Genomic DNA, 20,353 nt, shown 5'->3' with positions numbered 1-20,353 from the left:
CTGCCAAAGGTATTCCAGGTACCTTTGTCCACAGACCTCATCCAGCTGCTGTGCCGTGACTGCCCAAGTCCCCTGGCCAACTGGAACCTCACCCCTTCCTGTGAGAAGCAGGGCGTGGTCAGGTGGGCAGAAACAGGGACAGTGTGGTCTGGTCGCTACCAGGAAAGCTAGCCACAAGCTCACCTGGCCCCCTCTCCACGGGCCAAAGGTCAGACCTGGGAAGATGGCCTTGGCCTGGAGCGCCTGCCTAGGATGACCGGAGAGAAGTGGGCCTCAGGCTTTGTGGGGAAGGAGTCCAGAGTCGTCCTCCTCCTGCCCACCCCAGCTTCTCCCTCAGCAGCAGACCTGTCTGTAGGGTGAGGCCACAAAGACCCTAGGAGGCTACGCATGACTACTCTGCCCTTGGTTCCAGGGTGACTGGAAATAAGGTGGGCATTGTTATGTAGTTATGCCCATGGCCCCCTGAGTCTACAGGTGACCTTGGGGACCCCTCCTTCCCCAGCTCTGTCACCATCTGTATGCCTAGGCACGTCTTTTCCCCCAGGTCCTCCATCAGCACACTCCGGAGGGCCTACCTCCACTGGAGCATGTGACCTTGAAGGCCCTAGCTGCCAGTGTCTACTAAAGCCGTTGCCATGACGCCTGGTGCATTTGCAGGCAAATGCCAAACAACCAGATTCTTCCCTACCCCCGCTCCAGCCAGCTGCTCCTGGGCAAGACAGTTTGGAGTGCTCTCACTTGAGTTTCTGCTCTGGCCTCCTGAGGAGGCTGGCTGCAAAAATCATCTTGCCTGCTGCCAGACAGAGTGGTTCTCCCCGATCCCGATAGCTGAGGGCCTGAGCAGACTGTGGAGGGAAGCCTGAGTGTTCTAGTCCGGGTTCCGCAGGCCCTTCCCTTGATTGGCCTAAGTTCTTGGAGTCTGCATCATGGCGCCCCTGTAAGCAGCATCCTGCAGAGGCAACCACCAGGATGTTAAAAGTGGAGAGACTGTGGATGAGAGCATCAGCCTTGCCCGGGTCTGCAGGATGCCGGGGCAAGGCTGGCATCAGAGGTGCCCCAGGCTGCTGTGCCTTAACTCAGAGCAGGAGCGACCCCAAAGGCACAGCAGAAAGAAAACTGAGCCTGGCCCAGCTCCTCCACACGTATACCAGTCACACTCCCAGCCACTGTCCTTTGGAGACCGCATTCCAGAAACAAACCTTTTAATGCAGAAAAACATAATTTACAAATGAATCACAGTGGGGGCCTAGAGCAGGCCCCCTAGGAACTGTAAGGACTGGGGGGCGGAGACAGCGGCTAACCCTTTGGGTATCTGGCCACGCCCCCCTAGCCTCGGCTGCTCATTCCCAAATGGGAAGACTTCGTCGGCTATGTGCAGGGTAGAAGACAGAGATGGACAGACAGATCCCTGGAGGGGAGAGAGGCGGAGGCTGCTGCTGGCTCTGGTACCTGCCACCCGATCCAAGACCATACCTACTCCAGGTCTGCCGTTCCCGCTCCTCTGCAGGGGCGGAGCAGAAGCACAGGGGAGCTGGGGAAGGGGTGAGGGGATGGCGTCTGGCTTGGAGAAGTTAGCAGCTCAGACGAGGCAGCTGCTGGCAGAACTGTCAGGCCTAGCTGGGAGCTCTGTCCCCAAGGTGACAAGCGGAGCTAGCTTCCTGCTGGCTTGGGGCTCAACACCTCTCACCTAGGGCGGACGACGCAGCTCAGCTGGAGGCTGGGGCACCAGAGGTAGAAATGAGCCCTTCCCCTCCCCTGCTGGGGAGGGTCAAGGGCCAACTGAGGCAGCCCAAGCTCCAGCAGGCCTGGGCTGGCAATGGTGTGCTCTCAAAGGGTGACAGCCCAGGCCTCGGCCATCTGCGGGCACTTCCTCTCCAAGCCTGTCAGGGTGAAGAGGAACTCCCACCCCAATGCTGGGTTTCAGCCCCTCCAAACAGGAAAATGAAGTCTTCGTCGGCATCCACCGGGGAGCCTTTACCATGGCTGCCCACATGCCCCAAGGGTGCCCATCGCAAGGCAGGAGGGTACCCTGGAGAACAGGTCTGTCTGGCATCAGAAGCACACGGAGGAGCAGGAGGCTGGTCACTTTGGCATCTCCAAGGCCAACACCTGAGGCTTCACTTTAAAGTACTGGCTGAATCGGATCACCGCATACCTGCCAGGGAGGACAAGGGAGTGGATGAGCGGGGAGGCTGGCAGCCTAGGGAGGACTCCGCCTCCCAGCTCAAGTCCATCGAGGTCTGGGCAAGTCAACTCTTTTGTTTGTTTTTGAGACAGGGTGTCTTTGTGTAGCCCCGGTTGTCCTGAAACTCACTCTGTAGACCAGGCTGGCCTCAAACTCACAGAGATCCGCCTGCCTCTGTTGAGTGCTGGGATTAAAGGTGTGTGCCACCACCACCCCGCGAGGGGCAGATCAACTCTTAAAATTTCTTCACTATTGTTTCATTCTCTTCGGTCAGACTGGAGCAACCCTCCCAAAGATGTGTTTGGTGTTTTGTTTTTATTATTTTGTAGTGCTGATGTGCCTGTTGTTTCACAGTGGACCTCCAGAACTTTTTAATCTTTTAAAGTTAAAACTGTTAACTTGCGTCAATTTCTGGTCCCAGCCCAGTGACCGCCCTGCTCTGTCCCTATGCACGTGACCCTCTGAGTCCTAAGGTCTGTCTTTGTGTGGCTGCCTTATTTCGCTTAGCAAAATGTCCTCAAGGTTCATCTGCATAGCACGTGACCAGATTCTGTCATTCACTCATCAAGTGAGGACACTTGGCTGCCGTGAGGGCCAGTGTCTAAATAAACACTACTGCCAGCCCTTGCTTCTGTCCTCCGGGACATACACGCAGGAGGGGGGTTGCTGCATGGGATGGGAGTTGTATTTTTCGGTGTTTGAAGGAACATTCTTCCCTAGAATGGCTGGACCAGTTTGCGTTCCCAGTTTCCCACATCCTTGCACATGCTCTTCATTTTCTGTCTTTGCCGGTGTTCTAACATACTCCGGTGTGTGACCCAGTGGCTGAGCCTGCAGGTTGCTACGGCTGAGGGTGGACGGGGACAAATGGAGGAATTCATTCCCCGCTTGCAAGGACAAAGGGGCCTCATTTCATGGGCTCCCAAGCTGTCATAGTAAGAGTTTGGATATGGTCCCTAAGTCTAAGGAAGAGGTGGATAGGAGGGGGCAGTCTGGGTAGATCTAAGTCACCCCAGTGATCTGTGCACTCGGTAGCTCCTCTTTAATTTTTAAAAATATTATTATTGTGTGGGTGTAGGGGGTGTGTGTGCCACAGTACACGTGGAGGTCAAAGGACAACTTTCAGGATTCAGTTCTCTCCTCCCACTTTTACGTGGATTCTGGGGGTCAGACTCAGGTCACCAGGCTGGGCCATAAGTGCCTTTACCCACCAAGCCACCTCATTGGCCTTCCATCCTTTTCGCACTGATTCTCCGGCCTGTCTGTCTGTTCCAGGCTCTGGCTAAGCCGGCACCAGCAGAGTGGGCCCTGGTGCTGGGTAAGGACAGTATGGAAGGCTTAGTGGGGGTGGGAGCACTTTCACTAGGTTTGGGTGAGGCTCCCTGGAGCTGGGGTTGGGTCAGCTGCGCACTTGAGGGACTCCAGCATTCTGTTTTGCCCATCTGGGTCACATGGTAGTCGGGGCGCTCTCCCTTCTCTGCCCCCCACCCATCCTCCCGCAGCTCCCCATACTGACCTGAGGAAGTCGAAGCTGATGGTGGAGTACTGGTTCTGTATGAGTGCCCAGAGTCCCCAGAAGAAATGGGAGGCCTGCAAACAGGCCAGAGAGGGTCAGCCCCGCAAAGCCACACCTGTCACAGCCTTCAAGAGCAAGAGAGACACGGCCACCTTGGGTGTCTTGCTGAACACTGGCCAATGTGGGGAGAAATGCTGCCCAGTGGCCTGGTCACCACTGGGGGACTCACTACCCACTAGTAAAAGGCAAGCAGAGCCAGTTCTACCCAGAGTCTATCATCCAGGTGATCAGAAGCGGGGCTCCAAAGACTTCAAGGTTCCCCAGCCTGCCTCTCTCTACCCCAGACTCAAAGAGCCAGAAAGCCATGATTCCCAGTTACCCCTGAAAGCGACACCACCATCACCTTCCTAGGCACGGGGGCACACCCTTAGGGCTTGCCCACCCATCCCAAGCCTTGGTCACACAGTTGCTAAGGAGGGCTTCCTCCACTTCCCTTTCCATGGCTTAGAAGGGATGTAGGTGAGCCAGCAAGTATGGGGTTGTTTTTGCTTAAAAGTTGAGCAAAAGTTGAGAAGATTTGTTCTTCAGGTGCAACAGAGGAGGAAGAGGGTGAGGTCTGGGTTAGAGTGGACCAGGACAAGCAATCAATCCCAGAAAAGACAGATTGTCTAAGCTCTGTTATGAATGGTGAAGCCTGGCGCTGGCTTGTCTTCCCGCGTGTTAGTCCCCTCGGCCCACACCAGGGAACACCCGGCACGAACCATGTTCCTTGGAGAAATGACATTCCCAATTGAATGCCATAATGCAGTGGTGGGGGAGGAGGAGCCTGGGAGGCAAGGCTGGTAAGTTGTGAGCTTGGTAGTGATGGTAGTAACAAGAAGCGTCTTACTACAGCATGAAACACTAAGGTTAGCTAGCAGAGAGAACTACCCATCTAAACAGACTGGCTCAGCGAGGAAGCTGAGGGCCTTTTTGGAAATACTCATCTCGGGAGGCGAGTGCCCAGGCTGGGTGGCAGGAACATTAAGGGGACAACCTGGAATGGCTGTTTTCAGACCCCTTCTTGGTGGGGTGTAGTCCACAACTGGACTGGTTAGTTTTATGTCAATCTGACACAAGCCAGAGTCGTTTTGGAAGAGGGAATCTAACCCCACCAGACTGGCCTGTGGTCAAGTCTGTAGGGCATTTTCGTGACTGCTTTTGGGAGGGCCCGGTCCACCGTGGGCAGCGTTACTCCCTAGGCTGGTGGTCCTGGATGGCATGAGAAAGCAGGCTGAGCAAGCCATGGGGGGAACAAAGCCAGGAAACAGCGCTCCTCCGTGGGCTCTACAGCTTCTACCTCCAGGTCCCTGCCCTGACTTCCTTGGATGACGGACTTAAGCTGTAAGGCAAAATAAACCCCTTCCTACCCAAGTTGCTTGGTCATGGTGTTCCATGGCGGCAGTAGAAGCCCTCCCTCGCTCACTAAGAACAACTGAGACTGTGGCAGGCCCAAGCACTCACCAGCGCAAATTTGTTGACTTGTGCGTAAAGGCGCTCCACCTCCCTGGGGGTTGGGGCCGCCCCCTTTTGTGCCTCAAGATAAAAGCGCAGCCACTGTAGCTGGATCTCCCGATCTGGGTACCGGCAGTAATCAACCTCATTCACACCTAGGGAGGCAAGTAAGACCCAAGTTGCCTGGAAAAGCTCCTCTCAGGTTTGAGCCCAGGAGTCTCCTACCTTGCGCTGTGGGCTGGCTTGCAGAGGAGCCCTGTGAGGGCAGCTCAGTTGGTGGAGGGAGTCTCCTCTACCCAGTAGGGTACCACTTACCTAGCGCTGAGGATAGAGAAGCTGAGTGGTCAGGGGCCAGGTGCTCCCCAAGGCACTGTCACCTTATACCCTGCCCCTCTGTAAAGTGATGATGCTTTATGGAAAGTCTCAGGCTTGGCACCACTTGACCTCAGCTCAGCCCTTCCATCGCAAGACCCTAATCCCTTCACCTTCCAGACAAGGAGTTGGACTTCCCTATCAATGTTAAAATGTTGCTGCTCACACTGGCATTTCCAGGGAAGTGCCCCACCTCCACGGCTCCCCGTGACTGACAACAGCCCTGTTCGCACCCTCCCCTGTCCTAAGTGTTCTCAAGCTACTTCCCAGTTCCTCCAGCTCTGTGGTTAGCACAAGGTAGGCCAGAACTAGAAAGAAGTAGTTTATTTAAGGTGGGAGCAGAGATGGGCCACCGTCTCCAGGGTCTCTCCTTTCCCTTCTTACACACTTCCCATGTGTCCTTGATATCCCTCGAGAAGCAGAGTTTCTGAGTCCCAAGGATGTAGGTAGTAAAGAATCTCCCCGCGCACATCAGAAGGCCCAGGGCACACAGCCAGTTAGAGGCGGGGTGGGGTTGGACCTGTATCTTCCTACTGCCCAGAGTTTGTTTGCCGGCTTCTAAAGGACACAGCCCACCCCTTTGGAGAAGCTCCAGCTGAACTTTGCTCTGTGCACTGGATGAGGACTTACCACCTCTGCAAAGGCCTCCCGGCAGCTGAGCACTGCCAGACATATGCCCTGTAGGGCAGGCCTCTGCTTCAGCTCCCTGCAGCTCAGCTGAGGCCCAACACTTCCCTCTGAGTGCCCTAGAGAGCTGGGCCCCTGGGTGCAAGCAACTGGACACACCTGGTCCTCCAAGGCTCTAAAAGAGATGTGATTCATCAGCCTGGGTTGGGCTGAGTTGGTCAGGGGAACGGCCAAGGGATGGCTCCACAGTTGGCCAGGGCATCTCAACTTTCCTAAGCCCTAGAGGCCAGCCAGGGCACACTGGCAAGCCCACATAGCAGCCTGCAGATGGTCCCCCAACTGTGTCCAGTTCCATTGAGGAGCTGTCTCCATGGTCCTATGCCCTGTAGCCCTTACATGGATGGGTCTAGATGACCACGCATTTATAGTATAGTTGCCAAGTCTAAGGGAATGGGGAGGGGAATCTTTTTTTTTTTTTTTTTTTTTTTTTTTTTTTTGTAAACTGGGTCTCTAGTCCAGGCTGTCCTACAACTCAATATATAGACCAGGCTACCTTCAAGCTCACAATGATTTGCCTGCCTCTTGGTGCCTCCTGAGCACTGGGATTGAAGGTGTGTACCACCACACCCAGCCTTGTGTGTGTGTGTATCTTAGCTCAATGTAGGTATTACAACGTCTCCATTTTACAGCCACAGAGGGCAGTGACCTGAATCTCACCACTAGTTAACAACAAAACTAGGGTTGAAACTCAGGAAATCAAGATGTGGAAATACTTTTAACTAGCTCTGCCTAGACTATTCGCTTCAGGACACCAGGTAAACAGCTTATTTGGTCACATATCTGCATTCAAGGCCTTCGTGGACCATTGTACAAGTTGTACTGGGCAGGAAGGAGTGCTGGCCAAGCTGGTGGAGGCTAAGCCTGTCCTGAGGAAGGGGTTCTCTCTCTCTCTCTCTCTCTCTCTCTCTCTCTCTCTCTCTCTCTCTCTCTCCAGGACCCTGTACGTGCTAGGCTGTTGTCTACCACGGAGGTATATCCAGACTATCTTTAATTCTAAGACAGCGTCTTACCAAGTTCCCCAGCTTGGCCCTGAACACATACTGTAGCCCCGAAAGGCCTTGAACTGGGTGGGATCCTCCTGCCTCAGCCTCCCAAGTAGCTAAGATCACAGAACTGAACTACTGAGCCCCACTTGGAAGGGGGTCCTTCTTAATTCACATGTCAGGCTGAGTAGCCCCTGGGACCCTACAGTAAATGCATTTCCTCGTTTGTACCAAACTGCCTGCCACATAGGCTAGCAGAGGTCAGCTCTGGAGAGGAGTTCCTTTCTGTGACATATGTTGCTCTTTAAAAGCAGGCTGTGCCCACCTCCCACCCATCAAACCTCAAGTCTAGAACCTACCCGTAGACTTGCAGACTTGGCACCCCATAATAAGGAGGGCACTGAGGCCAGAGTAACTCCCCCTACCTGCGAACTCGTTGAAGTGGTTGCCAATGTCGAAAGCCTGGTAGTTGTATCCTGCATATTCATAGTCGATGAACCGCACATGGCCTGTGAGGAGAAGGAGAAGCAGTGAGGGCTGGTCCCAGATCTGGAAATGGGGCCTGGTCAGAGTTCCAGACCTCCGAGACACACCCTCCGGCCCTCCCTGATCTCTGCCCAACCTTCTAGGCCACTCGAATCTGTCCGCGGCAAAGGATCAGAAGCAAAGCAAATATTTCCTGCCTACCGTGTCTGGGGGTCCTACAGCCACGGATTCAACTAACTATGGGCTGAAAATCTATACATTTGATCTGAGGGATGGAGCTACGGCTCAGCGGTTAAGAGTACAGGCTCAGAACCCACATGGTGGCTCATAACCAACCATCACCACAAGTCCAGGGGATCCAACAACCTCTTCTGGCTTCTGTGGGCATTACATGCATATGACACACAGGCATGCATGCAAACAAAATAATCATACCATAAAACGCGAATTAAAAAATTCATATGTACTGAACATGTACAGACTTTTTTTTTCCTTTGTCGTTCCTAAGACAACATGGACTAACACCTCTTTAGCTCATATTTCTACTGTATTGGATATGGTAAGTAGCCGGATGGATGTCATATGTAAATGCTATCTTATTTTCACGTGTTTTTGGGGTGCTGGGGAAAGGATTCTGGTCTCACATCAAGCACTCTCCCTGCAAAGCGCCACTCTGCTGTTTTTTTTTGTTTGTTTGTTTTTGTTTTTTGTTTTTGTTTTTTTGTTTTTTTTTTTTTTCCGAGACAAGGTTTCTCTGTGTAGCTTTGCGCCTTTCCTGGAACTCACTTGGTAGCCCAGGCTGGCCTCGAACTCACAGAGATCCGCCTGCCTCTGCCTCCCGAGTGCTGGGATTAAAGGCGTGCGCCACCACCGCCCGGCCCCACTCTGCTGTTTTACAGGAGACTTGCTGACCCTCTCAGACGTACAACACAAATCTTGGGTGTGTGACGAGGGACATCTGCATTTCCAGGGGAACTGCATTCTCAGGAATAGTAAGAAGCAGCAATCTCCCCCATCTCTCTTCTCTTCACAATCCACCTGCCCTCTCAAGGCTTGGGGAAGCCATGATGTCCTCAGAAGCCCATAAAGTCATCAGGATACATGGCTTGGGTGCCCTGATGTTGAAGACCTTCCCAACTGTGATTTTGAGTCCTTTCTTACAATACATTTTTCTAAGTGGTACTTTCCTGTTCCATTTTCCTCCTTTTTTCCCACACATTAAGATCTCCGGAGGGCACACCTGTGTCTTCCATGATAAAGGACAGTCAAAGCTCAGGTCTCCTGCTCCTTGTTCTCGGACCCCTGAAGCCAGCAGGCTGGCCAGCTGGCCCGTGTCCCCACATCTGAGGGGCTTGAGGGGCAGTACCTTTGGTGCTGTCATAGATGATATTCTTGCAGAGCAGGTCGTTGTGACAGAAGACCACAGGGGACTCCAGTTGGGACAGGTGTTCCTTCAGCCAGGCCAGCTCCTGTCCCAACACCTCCACCTTAGGGACGTCTGCAGAAAGGCTAGACAGTGGGGGGAAAAAAAAACTGCAGGTCGAGGGAGGGTTGACTCAGCTCAGACAGGCAAGCCCTAAACTCTAGTCCAATCATTCATTTACTCTAGAGACCTCAGACAAAAGGCCAGCCCAGCAGAGCCCCGACTTTGGTCACACGTAAGCGTAGCCTGTCCTTCTGGTTCCCAGGGTTAAATAAGAAGCAGCTTAAAACCTGGTCATAACATAAAAGTCACTAACTAAGCTAGGCAGTGGTGACACACACCTTTAATCCCAGCACTCAGGAGGCAGATCTTGGTGAGTTCGAGACCAGCCTGGTCTATAGAACTAGTTCCAGGACAGGCAGGGATACACAGAGAAACCCCATCTTGGGGGGAAAAAAAAGTCACTAAAACTAAATGGTATCCCTGCTACTTTGTGAAATGGACAGGGTGAGGAAGGGGGACCCAGGAAAAGACAGGAGAGGTGACGAGCGTCAGAGGCCATGGCTCCAGAGGAAGAGAGAATGCGGCCCATGGAATCAATAGTGAGAGGTAGAAGAGACCATACCAGGAACTCCCTAGGAGGGGCTGTGCTCCTCCAAGATGAGGTTCCCCAGTGAGAGAACCCCAGGAGGGCCTAGAGAAACAGGACTTTCTCAGCACGGCAGAGGGGCGCCCTGGTGTGGCGCCTCCTACCTCAGCTGCTGAGGTCATAGACTCTGGTCTAATCAGTCATCTCACAGGGATGTAACAGTTGGCCAGCTACACACTGTGCAAATGTCAGAGAAACAGCAGCACCCCTAGCACCCCCTGTGTGAGACACCTGTTTTGTCACTCCCAACAACTAATTCCTGTCACCTTGAGTGATGAGTGTTTCCTGTCCCTGGCGTCTGCTAGACTAACTGGATTGGAGGCAGAGCAAAAATGCATAAGGCTACCTCCACCCACCCCGTGTCACTGAAGCAGCATGTCTGCCAAGCCTGCTGGGCTGGGGAATGATCTATCACGGGTCAATCAATGCAAAGTTGGGTAAGGACGCGCTGTACTCAGGTGCTCTGAACTTCGGCCCTTCGGGTCACAGGTCTGTATACAACGAAAAAGCCAAACAAGGCAATCTTTCAAAATTCAGAACTACACCTGGGAGCGGGGTGCTGGGCCTTGTCTCCACTCCTGTCTCTCTGCCTAGGACAGCAAAGGTTCTCCAAGGAAGGTGATAACAAGATGGGTCCTGGCTCACCTCCCCACTGGACAGAACTGTCTACGATGTCCCCATGTCCCCCGTAGAAAAGGGATGCCAAGGCTAGAGGGGTCTTAGGTCTTCAATCCTTCATGATTGGGAAATGGGGAGGCTCCAGGAAGAAAAAGAACCTCATCCCAGATGCTTCATAGCATGGGCACCCCTGGACCCCAGATGCCTCATAACATGGGCACCGCTGGACCCCAGATGCCTCATAACATGGGCACCCCTGGACCCCAGATGCCTCATAACATGGGCACCGCTGGATTCCAGATGCCTCATAACATGGGCACCGCTGGACCCCAGATGCCTATAGCATAGGTACCCCTGGACCTCAGGTGCCTCATAGCATGGGTGCCCTTGGACCCAACACCTCAGGCCAGCTGGGTTCCCAGCCTACCTACCACGTGCCCTCATCACAGGGCTGTGTACCCATGATCTGTTCCCTCGGTCTCTAAGACGGCGTCTCTCAACCAGGTAGCCCACAGACAGAGGGGAGGGCCGAGCTCCGTCCTCAGCCATGCCCGTGGCCCTCCCTGAAGCTACTGGAGAACTCCAGCTTACTCTGAGGCTACTTCAAGACAAAGGCCGAGGAGGAGTCCTTTGGTTTGCCCAGGTCTCAGTCTGAAAATCACGCCTGTGACAGCCGGATGCCCGCTCCCCGTCGCTGGCCTCAGTCTGACCCTGCCCTATCCTGCCAAGGCCACTGTGATACTTACTGTGAGAACAATCCGGGCCTATCTCCAGGGGCCCCCTCCAACGGCACTGTCCTTCCCGGAACATGAAGACCTCAGCCAGTTTTGCCGCCTTCCATCCTGCCAGCCCTAACCCCCTCCACCTCCGCAGGGTTGGCAGTAAACAACCATCACTGCCACCCGGAAACACGCTCACCCCAGAATGAGCAGAAGGGATGAGGGCTGGGGTCTCTGGGAGGCCTGGGACTCCTGCCGTGGAGGGACTGCCGCTTGGCCATCTCCACTCAGTTCCCACTGGACAAGCACAAGTTCTCCTCTAAGGGACCAACTTTCTGCTGCTCCAGTCTCTTGGCTTTCCATCTTTGGCCTCTCATCAGCCCACCCATCAGTATCCCCTCCTGATGTCCCTAAGGTAGTTACCAGTCCACACTGCCTCCCACTCAGGGCCACCATGTCACCGTCCGCAGTCTCGGACACAGTCTACTTCCATTTCCACCTACCCACCAAGCTGCCCCCAAGCAACGTTGCCCCAAATGTGTTCTGTGCTTCAGGGAGGCCGCCCAAATGCAGTCCGCGGCCAGTAGGAGCACTCTCTGGTCTGGACTGCCAGAGTACACTCAGCAAGCACTCTATGGGGACCTGGTTCTCCTAGCTTGGGTCTCCCAGTCCTAGAACCTGCCCCCCAGCGTATCCCCCTACCTCCAGTGCACGACCAGCCCCCTCACCAAAGCGGTTCTTACGCCTGCTAGACCCCTTCCTAAACCATAGTTCTGGCTCAGATACCTTTGTAATAGTGGGCATGTGGGCACACACTGGTAATTTTAGTACTTGGGCAGTAAGACCGTGCGTTTAAGACAGGTTAGCTTGGGCTATATGAGTCTGAGGCCAGTGGGGGCTACATAGTGAGACCCTGTCTCAAACAAACATACAAAAACCAAACACACCTTTATGACTTCCTGATGCTTGTTCGCGTCAATCCCGGCTTTTTAGCCTGGTACCCAAGCCCCTTCCCTCTGGCTATTCCCCACTTCCACAACCTCCTGAATGTCTGCTCCAGCCACATTTACCTACTCGGCAATCGTCAACAGACCCCCCCCCCCCCAGGCTGAATCCTGAGCTGGAGCAAGCCCCCTCTCATCCTGCCCTGCCACCTCTGCCAAGATGACTTCTGCTGCCCCTTCCTACCTCTGTATGCATTACACACCCTGCCTTCTTTTGTGCCAAGCACAGGCATGTTCTGTTTACCCAGATGCCTCCTAAACTCCTTACAGGCAGGGCCCATGTCCCAATCACCTTCACTCTCCTGCCGTTTTAATCCCAGTCAATGTTTGTGAAGTGAAGGGTTGAATAAGTCAGGGCGATGAGGTAATGCCAGGATCCAAGAGGCTCCATCTAATTCCGATGACTGCTCAGGACTGTCCTGCTGTGGGACATGCAAGGCAGTTCTAAAGGGTGAGGGGACCATCCTATAGAGAGGCTCAGAGAAGTGAAGCCTTGATTCCCCCAAGGCCAACAGCTTGACAAGAATAACGGAAGTTGGCCAGCTCTTCACCCAGGACCTCTCTCTTCTGGACAAGATCATTCACCACGGCTACACAGGACAGCAGTCAAAGGATGCTGTGGTGTCCGTTCATGAATGAGCACCAGCCCTGCACCGAGAAATAGCAAGTCCCATCGCCACCTGTCAAAGAACGGTGCTGGCTAAGGGGACATGTCACACTCTAGTCTTCAGGGATATGGTAGTCCTTGTCCCAGGGTCTGAACGTGGCCAGACAGAGGGCAGGCTAGGGCCATCCTGGGCACTCATAGCACAATCACTGGGTATCAGAGTTTAGACAGAGTCATGGTGTGTGGAAGGGATGAATTATGGGGTCAGAGTTAATGACTGCCATGGAAGAGGAGGGAATGAGACTCCTTTCTCTCAGACCTCCCTCTCGCCTGCCACCTTACTCTGGTGACGCTTCAGAAGCGGCAGTGTTCAAATTAATTGTATATTTCAAAAATTGCTGGAAGAGAGGACTTTGAATGTCCAGCACAAAGAAATTATAAACATCTGAAGACATGTGTCACCCTGTTCTCATCATCACATATTATGTGTATAATTATATATCAGTCAAAGACATTCAAATACATTTTCAAAGGCAGTGCTTGCTGGGTACGATAACACACAACTTTAATCACAGCTCTTGAAAGACAGAGGCAGGCAGATCTCTGTGAGCTCAAAGCCAGCTCGATCTACATAGTGAGCTCCAGGCCAGTAGAGGCTCCACTGACTCCAAAAAAAAAAAAAAGTTGATGTTTAATCCTTGCAGGATGTATGAAATGTCAGAGACCATGTTGTGGACTCTTTTCCATGCTTAAGTCTCCAAGGTGTGTCAGGAGTTGGGTACCTGCAGGCCAGTGAGCAAAGGGGAAGTTTGGGGGACCCTGTTTTGCTTGAAAGTAGAATCAGGATGGGAGGGAGACCTCTGTCCCTGGAAAGAGCACTTCACGGAGCAGTGGGTGTGTGAAGGAACAAAATGGGGACATGGTTCCCAAAGGTACACAGAATCATCCAGGCAATCAGCAGGAAACTGTGGCATTCCAGGGGCATGGCTGTCTACTCTTATGACCCACTGAGCTTAGAACCTCAGATTCTCAGAGGCTCCGCTCTCCCATGGTTCCAAAGACAGAAACAGTCATGCAGCGTTAAGTCCTCAAGTAGGAAATTAAAGCCTCACTGACATCGTGACAGTGGAGAAGAGCTTCTTGCCACCCTAAGGAAAATGGGAGTTGTCCCTAATCCTGCCCCCGACACAGTCAGAAAACTCAAAGAGAAGTAAGTGCTGCTGTACCAAACTGCCGATCCACGTTGCTAAGACGCAGCCAATAGCTTTTCTTTGCCTGGACTGTGGCTCAGGATGGAGGGTGCCCTGGAGAAACCCCTCCTCACTAGGAACTGCATCCCTGAACCTTCTCTAAGAGTTACCTGGAGCCAAAAGTAGGGGGCGGGGCAGAGATAGTGGCAGCCTTGAGCCCCCTCAGATCTCTGTACCTGGGATTGATCTCATCCTTGACCAGCGTGAAATAATGATGCATCTTATGCCAGAGGGTGGGCTTGGGCAACCTGCCATTGGCGTGGATGGTGTGAATCTTGGCCAGTTCTAAGGCGATTAACCTACAACAGAAATGGGAGGAATAGTGAGTGTCAGAACTGGGCTTGTCCTCCTGCCCAGCCCCTCCTGACCAGAAAGGGTTTGGAAGGTTCTGGGTACTACCAGAGGGCCACATGTGGGATCTTGACAGGTCCCAGGAACCCTTGGTCTCCAAACAAGGTTTCAGTAGAAGGCAGGAAAATGCGGTAAGACCGTCAGCCATTGCTCCTTTTCTATCCCGGAGCCGGGCCAGAGAAAAGCAGAGGACTGTTCCCCCCAGGCCAGTAAGTAGCTTGGCCTTCCCCAGCCTTCCCATAGCCGCCCCTGAGAACACAGGGGCAACCAGGCATAAGGGCAGTACCCCACCCTCCAGACTTTGCCCCATCCTCTCTGGAGAGGTGGCAGCAGGTCCCTTTCCATGAAGAGAATAGTGGGTGTTGATGTCAGGCAAGGAGGAAATGTTAGCTTTTTATCAGTCTGGCCAGGATGGAGAGGCTGGCCCAGGGCAGCCCCTTCTGACTCCACAGGGAGTTGATGCTGGTGAGCGGATACCAAGGACGCAAAACAAGCCAGCCTTCAAGTTCCCCTACAGACATTATCCAAGGTCCTGGGGGAGAGTGAGCGGTTGTCTGGGGGAGGAGTGGGTAGCAGGGAGGTCTGCTGGGAGTGAGAAGGGACTGGCTACTGCAGAGGGAAGAACCTTGATAAGAGCTTCACATCAAGGCCAATGCCAAGGTCGGCATGGAGGCTGGGGTCCCAGCTGGGCTCTGCCAGCCCTCCCTGCTGCAGTCCAACCCTAACTGCCTGCCAAGCAGCCGACATCCAAGCCTCTGGGCTTCCCTTGCCTCTGTCTGTTGCTGGAATAATAATCACTGGGAAGGACAACAAAGACCCTGGTTGTTTGAAACCTTGTTACGGAGTTGTCCTAAGGCTACTCCTCCCCTTCCCCCGGCCTGGGAAGGGACCAGCCGGACACCATCAGGATAATGGCAATTTCAGGTTCCTCCCCAAGCCTCCCACTTCCTCAAGGGTGGAGGGCCATCAGCAGCCGAGGAGGAGCGTGGAGGTCAGAGGTGCTGGGGTAGGTGAGAGCCCACCAAGGAGCTGGGAAAAGGGAAGACAGACCTGAGGCCCAGCTCTGGTCTTCCTTCCCTAGGAAGATTCTGAACAGAGCAGCTTCTTGAATGTCAAAAGGGCTGTTGTGTGAATAGCAACTGAAGTAACTTCAACACTCAGCGTTTTCATGCAGAAGGACCTCAGCAGGGCAGGCTTGGGGGTGGGCTCAAGAGATATGGAGTGGGGGTGGGGATGGGGGTGGAGCGCTTTCCTGCAGATACCCTGTCACCATGACGGGGTGGGGAAAGCGCCATCCTGGGAAAGTCACCAAGGAAAGGCCTACCTCCTACACCCACCCCAATTTCTGGCTCTCCCCCAAACACCACCTTCTTATTATGGCACCTAAATCCCCCTTCAATCTTCCTGACAGTGGTAATTGTTTCCAGAAAGAGGATGAGTGACGGATGAGGTTCACAGAGGCGGGGAGAGACTAGGAGTCGTGAGAACCTGCCAATGTTTGAGCTTATTTGCACAAGACTAAGGAAGGAGCCATGAGAAAAGCGGGCAGGGTCCCCTGTACCCTGCTTTGACCTCTTCTCTCCAGGTGGGGTGTACTCAGCTTGAACCCCAATGACCTCCCACATAGGTGGGCACACCCTTCACGCACATGCCCCCACCAACACACAGCTAGAACACACAACTCAAATACAATGTCCTGGGGCCGCAGCAGTCTCAGGGGCAGCCCTGAAGAGTGTGGAGGGCCAGCCATGTATGCAGAGAGCCAAGTGTACTTACTTGGGTTGAGTGGTGGGCAGCTAAGGAGGCACTGGAAAGCCAGGCCTACCCCTAGGTGGGCATTGCTACCCCCGGGATGCAAGCCAAGTCTCCGTCCTCTTGAGCTGGACACCGCAGATGCCAAGCAAAGCACCTGGGGAGACCCTGCCCTGTGGCCCCCAGCATTGGGAGTAAACCTCAGCTTGCCGGTGCCTCACTATGATAGGCTGGTGGCCTTCATCCACACAGCTCATGGCACTGTGGGAAGGGAGAGGATACTGCTTGACCCCCCCCCCCCCCGGTCTAGTGGGAGCAGAGAGGGTGGGGTACCAGGGGCTGTTTGATTCTCCCCATTTCGGGCCCTACAGTAGTATCCACAGGGCTTGAAGGTTAAATGTGGCTCCTAGGCCCTATATATCCAGGTATTCCCTGGGAACCGGGCCCAGTTCTGGTGGGCCTTCTGAGTGGAGGCTTCAGTCATACTCCAAACGTGAGTCTCCACTGTCAGGGAACCCAAAAGGCCCTCAGCTTGGGGGCTGGGTGGAGGGATATCTCCAGCTTGCTGAAGTCAAGTTCACCCTGGATAAGGCTGTTTGTCCTCACACCTTTCACTCTCTGCAAAAGATGAGAGGGAAGCTGTGCAAGGCGGCGCATGCCTTCAATCCCAGCACTCGGGAGGCAGAGGCAGGCAGGTCTCTGTGAATTCGAGGCCAGCCCGGTCTACATATCAGATTCCAGGATAGCCAGGGCTACATTGAGAGACCCTGTCTCAAAATAATAATAATAATAATAATAATAATAATAATAATAATAATAATAATAGCAAAATGAAGAAAAAAAGGAAAAAGAAAGACAGGAAGGGTAGACAGCCTGTGTACCTTCAGAATTTGGCCCAGATTTCATTTCCAGGGCTTCTGGATGTTTCCACATCTGACACAGGGTGGGCAGAGGCTTGAGAAATGGAGGGTAAGAAACAACAAAAACCTGATCTCTGCTACATTTATGGGACCACTGTGTTCCCCTGGAACTCATCCTTCCTAGTGGGCACCACTGTAAGACTATGGAATGTTGCAGCCTCAGAGCAGACAAATATCAACAACTATTTTCAAAGCAATATGAAAATATGACTTATGACGCTTAGGACTTCTCCTTCATGAACCCCACTGCAAGAACCTCAAAGACATAGCCTTAGGGAAAAAATTGTGCATTGTGCTCTGTACCCTACTCACCTGAAGAGCTTGGGTTCTCTGATGTGCTCCGGTCCCAGGGCCACACCCTGCATGTACTCATAGCACAGCCCATTCTGAAAGGTGCAGTAGAGTTTGGGGGCGCAGCCATGTGCTCGCAGCAGCTGGAAGTTCCTGACCTCATTCTCCCGGTCCACCAGCAACTCTGTCCGCTCCCCATACACCCGGACCAGGACACAGTCCCGCATGTCCTCCTCCACATAGCAGGCCACTAGCTTGTTGGTGATGCCATCTTTGAAGCGCTAGCATGGGGAGAGGGCAGCGATGGGTGGGAGGGTGGGGGTATAATCTTCTGGTCTCTTTCCAGAGCTTCAATCAAAGCAGAGTGTGCTCATTTGAGCACTGAACACAACCCCACAGCAGCCAGCACTACACTCTGCCTTGGAGCGGACTAAAACACAAGTGGAGAGGGAGGGTGGCAGCCATGCTGAGCCCACGCACACTCGCTCAGCCTAAGTCTTGACTCCAGAGCACGGGATTTGGCAGAGTGGGCATGTCCACACTAGGCAGTGGGTAGGGGCCCTCCCCTTCCTTCTCCATTCTGACCCTGAAAGAACCCACCACAGGTGGGAATGTGGCCCAGGAGGGCTGGAAACTGCCCAGCCCTGCCTCTCACCAAGGCAGGCAAGGGCTCTTAGCTGTATCTCTTGCTCCATCCAGTGGCAGAGGGACAAGGAGGGTACTGGGGTTGGCACTCATCCCAGGGCTCTGGTGGCCAGAGGTCCTTGAATCTCTGAATTCCACACCAGAAGGAAGACACAGGAGACAACACGGGTGGGAACAGACTCTGGTCATGGCGATAGGGAGGAAGAAACCACGAGCTGAAGTTTCATGGGCACCATGTGACAGGGCTGGATGGGACTTGAGCAGTCACCTGAACCCATTCTGGGTGAGGCAACAGGCCTACTGAGTACGGGTTAGCATCTGCTATGCTAGTGCTGGGATTTCATTCCAGGTCTGCCTTGCTCCTGACTGGGTCTTCTGGGAAAAAAACGCTACCACACTCAGCCCAGATTCTCCTCAGAGCTGTGCCTTCCCCCACTCAGAAGGTCTGTGACATGGATCTCTACTCCTCTGCCTCTTCCTGCACAGGCTGCCCAGGCTGTGGGTGCCCGGATAGGTGTAAACATTATTTTTAAGAGAATGCAGGACAGCTGAGGAGTAAGGTAGGGGCCAAGGTGAGCAGCTCTGTCCACAGGTGTGTGTGGGAGAATGTATCTGACAATCGGGGGGGGGGAGGTTTAGGGGGGGTGCGAGGGGAGGCGTTGCTCAGAACTACCAGCCTGAGGCCGTGGTAAAGGTGCTTTACTGGAATTCTGAATTCCATAGACTGGTGCCTGGGGCCCACAGGGAATGCTCAGATCCCCGAGGGTTTGGTTCTCATGTTAGGGTGAAGGAGCAGCATTGGATGCAGGGGGAGGTTTCCTTAAAAGTTCGTGCCTCCTCGGGTTTCAGAGTGGCTGAGTACGCACTCCTGGGCAACTAGGGGACAAGCACTCAGCGACAGGGGGTGGGGCCGCACGCGCAGCATGCTGACAGTGGGCAGGTAGACTTCAGGCTGCATGCTTGGGAACCCCTGGAACAGGGGAGTGGGGAGGGTCCAGGGAAGCGCGAGCCCAGCTTTGCATAGGTAATCAAAAGAGATGGGGAGCTAAACACGTATACAAACCACGGTCCAAAACCTTTCCTGCGCAACAGCCGCGCAACCCTGGGACCCGCACTCGGAAGGATGAGCTGACGGGCGTCCACGCAGCCCCGCTGCAGCTCAGGCAGGGCCCCATCCCCGGCCTCGCTCCCGCTCGGCTACCTTGGTCCGAACTTGCTCGGGCTTCCAGTGCGGCCGCAGCTCCCGGATGAGGCGCAGGGCACCGGGGAGGATGTCGTCCTGATCCACCGTGACGCCGAAGCACGGGACGGCGGCCCTCGGGGGCTCGGGTGGCTCCCAGCAGCCAACGCTGGCCGCCGCCTTCTCCTCCATGCCCCATGAGCACTGCGGGCAGAGCGCCTGCCTCCGCAGGTAAAAGGGCGAGCACGGCACTGGAGCTGAAGGGGGCACAGCCATTCCCAGCAGCCCCACCCCCTCGGAGCCGCCGCGCCCGCGTTAGCCCCTACCGGGAGGCCTTGAGAGGGAATGGGAGTGGTCGAGGAGGGGCCAGGGGAAGTCCATGACTCAGGAGCTAGCTGCCCGCTCCGATCGCCGGCGTGCAGCCCCGCAACACAGCTGGCCGGGGATCGCCGGGGTCCGCCGCGACAGTGACATCACGGGCCGCAGCAACGCCCCCTGCCCGCCCCGCCCCCGCCTCCCGGCGTGTGCCGCCCGCCATCTCCTCGAGCTGGGGCCGTGACTACCTGGAGCTCGGGGTGGGGGTGGTGCCCCGCCTTAATGACGCAAAGGGCGGAGCCTCAGGCCCCTCCCCAGGTCCCTGCTTAGGCATCCTCTTGCGGGATGACCCGTTTCCCATTGGGCCCCCAGCAGCTCTTTGCCAGCTCGTTCTCGATAGCCAAGGGTAGGGCGTGGGGCTCGTCTTTGTCCCCACCCCATCCTGGAATAAGGAGATCAGCTGCTCCCAAAGTGTGGGCTTTGGCTTGCCTTCAAATCCCTGGACCCCTGGAAAAGGTTGGGCTGCATTTCTAAGGCTTCCAGGCATCATTCACCACCACAAACACATTCAATGGAAAGACATATGGCGATGGTGCCGGAGGGAATGTCCCGTAGGCAGACTGGACTCTAACTGAACATTCCCGGGTATTTTATGAGTACAAGAGCACATTGCCACTCACTAAATAATCCTTAAATCTCCTCCCTGTCCTAGAGGCTGACTGGGCCCAGAGAGTAGATGCATGCACAGAAGCCTGTAGCTCGGTGCTTTGTTGAGCAAAGAGGTGATCAAAGGCCTGGCGCAACCTATGGACCGAAGTGCGAGCAGAGTGGCTGAGGATACAGATCCTGGAGGAAAGGATGATAAGTCCCCTGGCAGACTTGCTGTGGCGAGGAGACACGTGGAAA

At 54.4% G+C, this 20,353-nt stretch overlaps 1 protein-coding gene across 1 annotated transcript; it reads right to left on the bottom strand.

Moving 5' to 3' along the window:
- Positions 1-1,183: 1,183 nt before the first annotated feature.
- Etnk2 (ethanolamine kinase 2) lies at positions 1,184-19,589 on the bottom strand. The gene is made up of 8 exons (XM_059253218.1): positions 19,154-19,589; positions 17,329-17,588; positions 14,170-14,292; positions 9,090-9,232; positions 7,663-7,746; positions 5,205-5,350; positions 3,702-3,775; positions 1,184-2,155 (listed from the first exon to the last, which is right to left on the bottom strand). The coding sequence occupies exons 1-8, from the start codon at positions 19,406-19,408 to the stop codon at positions 2,083-2,085; spliced, it is 1,158 nt and encodes a 385-aa protein (XP_059109201.1). The 5' UTR covers positions 19,409-19,589; the 3' UTR covers positions 1,184-2,082.
- Between the last annotated feature and the right edge of the window lie 764 nt (positions 19,590-20,353).

The sequence above is a fragment of the Peromyscus eremicus genome, unplaced genomic scaffold, assembly GCF_949786415.1.
Source record: "Peromyscus eremicus unplaced genomic scaffold, PerEre_H2_v1 PerEre#2#unplaced_3497, whole genome shotgun sequence".
NCBI lineage: Eukaryota > Metazoa > Chordata > Mammalia > Rodentia > Cricetidae > Peromyscus > Peromyscus eremicus.
This window is presented reverse-complemented; position numbering and strand designations above follow the sequence as displayed.